General features: G+C 27.4%; 1 protein-coding gene across 1 annotated transcript; it reads left to right on the top strand.

The window, feature by feature from the left end:
- Positions 1–409: 409 nt before the first annotated feature.
- On the top strand, positions 410–1,358 carry LOC102595525 (probable indole-3-pyruvate monooxygenase YUCCA10). The gene is made up of 3 exons (XM_015304844.1): positions 410–700; positions 775–897; positions 1,063–1,358. Exons 1-3 carry the CDS (start codon positions 452–454, stop codon positions 1,231–1,233), a joined length of 543 nt encoding a protein of 180 aa, XP_015160330.1. The 5' UTR covers positions 410–451; the 3' UTR covers positions 1,234–1,358.
- The last annotated feature ends 2,435 nt before the right edge of the window (positions 1,359–3,793 follow it).

Raw genomic sequence — 3,793 nt, forward strand, 5'->3', positions numbered from 1 at the left:
TGAAAAAGAAGATTGCTACTCTCCTATGTGGAAAAAATATTCTTATGATAGAGTTCATCTTCATTTAGCTAAACAATTTTGTCAACTTCCTTATATTCCTTTTCCTTCTTCTTCACCTACTTATATACCAAAAAAACTATTCATTCAATACTTGGATAACTATGTTACTCATTTTAATATCACCCCTTTTTACAAAAGAAAAGTTGAATTTGCTAAATTTGATAAATTTACTAAAAAATGGAAGGTTAAATGTTATTACTGGTAATGCCAGAAGCAGAAAGATTGAAAGTACGACATTGGATAAAATTTATCTTACGTAATCCAGATGATTTCTTATAGGGTACTCATTCTTATTTGATAAATATTTAATGATAATATTTTTATTTTATTTTTGTTATATCATTCTTCTGTCCTAAAACTTAAAATCCCAAATTTCTAATCGTGTGTCTGTATGTTACAGATGCACTTGATATCAAGAGAAATGGGATATTTGGGGTTGATGTTGTTGAAGTACAAAGTTGCATATACAGTGGTGGATACTATAATGGTGATGTTAAGTAAGTTGATGTACGGAGATATAAGCAAATATTATGGTGTGAAAAGGCCAGAAGAAGGACCATTTGCTTGTAAAATAAAGTATGGGAAGTACCCTGTTTTTGATGTGGGGACTTATCAAAAGATCAAGTCCGGTGAAATTCAGGTAACATAAACTGTTTGATTCGCGGAATTCGAACCGTATCTGAATCATGTGATTAAATAAAATGATGGTGACAGGTGTTACCTGTAATGAAAGGCATAAGAGGAAATGATGTTGTGTTGGAAAATGGTAAAATTCATCAATTTGATGGTATTGTTTTTTCTACTGGATTCAAGAGAACTATTCACAAGTGGCTTCAGGTAAGTAAACTTTTCTTTTTTATTCTAATAATAATATTAAATTGTCTTCTTTGTTGTGTGATTTTCTTCTGTTTTCTAATTTTGTTTTTGAAGAAAAAGATAATAAGTTCAGATGATTCTAAATTTTATTTTATTTTTTGCATTCTATATGTGTTTATTGTGTAGGGAGATGATTATCTGCTGAATGAAGATGGATTACCAAAGCCAGAATTTCCACAACATTGGAAGGGGAAGAATGGACTCTATTGTGTGGGGTTATCAAGAAGAGGACTTTATGGGATTGCATTTGATGCCCAAAACATAGCCACACATATCAACTCTCTGCTCTCTAAATAATTATTTATTGCTTTTGCTGAGTGAGAGTTTTTAGAGTCTTAGACATGAAGGGATGTGAATGTTGGTTAGTTAAATTAAATTATGACATTTAATTTTTTTTATGCAATGTAATGTGAGTGAGAGAATTTAAGATTAGTAGTAATCTTAGAGTTGAATTTTGAGTATCGACTCATGTTTAAACTTCATTTGAAAATTAGTCAATTTAGTATTAATTTTTAAATCTTTAAAATTGGTAAAAAAATTATTACTAACTATTATAATATGTAATTCAATTTAATAATTTATCCCTTAAATTTTTCTGAATATTTTTGTGATGATTATTAATATTAATTCATCTTTACTTTAATTTAAATTAAATTAAGTTAAATTAAATTTACAATAAAGTAATTTCGGAGTTCGGACGGTCAACAACATGAATCCCAAAAAGTTGTTTTTGTGTAATTTATAGATACAAGATTGAAATTTATCACATATATTGATATGTCACCCAGCCAGAATTGCGATAGCTTAATAGGATGCGAGACCTAAAGTCAAATATTTTTTTAAAAAGAGATCTTATGTTTATGTAATCATTTATATATTCTAATAGTTAATTATAAATTTGATAACTAATTCTCTTTTTCAATTGATAGTATAATAAATTTTTTTGTAATAATTCATAGGACTGAAATAGTTATATATAAATTATTATACGTTACACAATACCACAAATGTTTATCTAGAAGTAGTAGAAATATTTATAAAAAATAGCATTAAGACATCACCTAGTATGTCAATTGGAGTATAATTTTTATTTTGTATAATATTTCGTATTACCTTTAATTATAAAAATAGGTCTAACTCATCAATATTGTAGTGATTGTTACGCTTTATAAGACATTCAAAGTTAGACAATGTCTTTTTAAATTTAATTATTCGATAATATAATTGGGTTGGGCTTGAAATGTCTAAGAAGACACCTAAAAAAATTGATAAAAATCTGAGAAAGTCAATATTAAAACGTGATTAATTCAAATTGAAATGAATTAAACAAATTAAGGAGTAGAAATTAGCTATAAATATAATTACCTACAACTTTTAATTATAATTACATCAGTTGTATTTTAACAAATAATAAAAATTTTAAAAATATTACATAATGATTAGTAAAAGATTGAGTACAAACTAAAAATTTCAATTAATATGAACAATAAATATGTAATTATTTAAATATTGTATATATTAACATTGAAAAATTATCGCATAAAAATTACCTAGTACGATTTATATCTTCAATGTGATTTGCAGCAGGTTATTACAGGTTTGGGTTTACCTAGTGCACAAAAATGATTGAAAAGTATACAGCTCGTACTTAATGCCTAGGTGAGGTGAAAGTACAACTCTCTCAATTTTGTTGACTTCCTCAAGCTTAACCATCTACGCAGTTAATTAATGACCACAAGCTCATTTGGTCTTAAAACCAAAATAAAAAAAGTTGTTATATATGTCAAAATGTATAAGCCAAAAGAAAAAATAGTTAGATTTGTTCTTGTGCTCTTATATTGTATCGTTTAAATTCATCCTTAGATAATGATAAAAAGACACAGTTTATGCAGAAGTGGAGACATGATTTCATGTCAGTTGGTTCTAAATTTTTAAAAAGAATACCGATCTTAACCTAAAGTAACAATCATCAAATTAACGAACAAATACAAGTATTCAATTCACTAAAAACAAATAAGGAACCAAATAAGGAAAAAAATGAAAAGGGAGAGACAAGAGTATACACCGGAGGCCAGATGTTGGATAGCAACAATTAGATCAACAATAAAAGTTAGAATCATAACTTTTGGAGAAAAAAAATTGAGTTAAACTTTTTGAATATGAATAGAAATCAATAGTCAGATATTGTAGTTTCAGAGTACGATACAAATACTATTTATTTTTCATTTAACAATTTTTTGTTTTTTAATTATTTTTTTATATAAACCCAAATTTGTGTGACTACCGAGATTCGAACCCCTGGACCACTGGGGTGTGAATGATCTCGATGGGTGCTCAACTATCACTGGACTAAATGCTTCAGTGTGTTTATGAGTTTGCAGGAAATATATATATATATATATATATATATATATATACATTGTACTTCATATTTTAATATAAATATAGAGTCTACGAAAAAGTCAGTGGGTTCGGCCAAATCCCCTTCCTCTACAGTTGCTCCGCCCCTGACTCTGTCCACTTTTAATTGTCATAACTTCCTTTTTCAGAGTCAAACTATAAAGACTTTGAATAAATAAATTATGTATACCAAATCTCATTCTTCAAAAAGAAGATTGTTACTCTCCTACGTGGAAAAAATATTCTTATGATAGAGTTCATCTTCATTTACCTAAACAATTTTGTCAACTTCCTTATATTCCTTTTCCTTCTTCTTCACCTACTTATATACCAAAAAAAGCTATTCATTCAATACTTGGATGACTATGTTACTCATTTAATATCACCCTTTTTTACAATAGGAATGTTGAATTTGCTAAATTTGATGAATTTTCTAAAAAATGGAATGTTAAGGTTA

This window comes from Solanum tuberosum, unplaced genomic scaffold, assembly GCF_000226075.1.
Source record: "Solanum tuberosum cultivar DM 1-3 516 R44 unplaced genomic scaffold, SolTub_3.0 scf00603, whole genome shotgun sequence".
NCBI classification, from domain to species: Eukaryota; Viridiplantae; Streptophyta; class Magnoliopsida; order Solanales; family Solanaceae; genus Solanum; species Solanum tuberosum.

What these genes read in the sequence shown, in the direction of transcription:
- LOC102595525 (XM_015304844.1), top strand. Translation starts at nt 452, where the DNA reads ATGTTACAGATGCACTTGATATCAAGAGAAATGGGATATTTGGGGTTG. An exon ending in TCAAGTCCGGTGAAATTCAG is followed by an intron (nt 701 to 774) that starts GTAACATAAACT and finishes TGATGGTGACAG; the next exon opens with GTGTTACCTGTAATGAAAGG. An exon ending in CTATTCACAAGTGGCTTCAG is followed by an intron (nt 898 to 1,062) that starts GTAAGTAAACTT and finishes TTTATTGTGTAG; the next exon opens with GGAGATGATTATCTGCTGAA.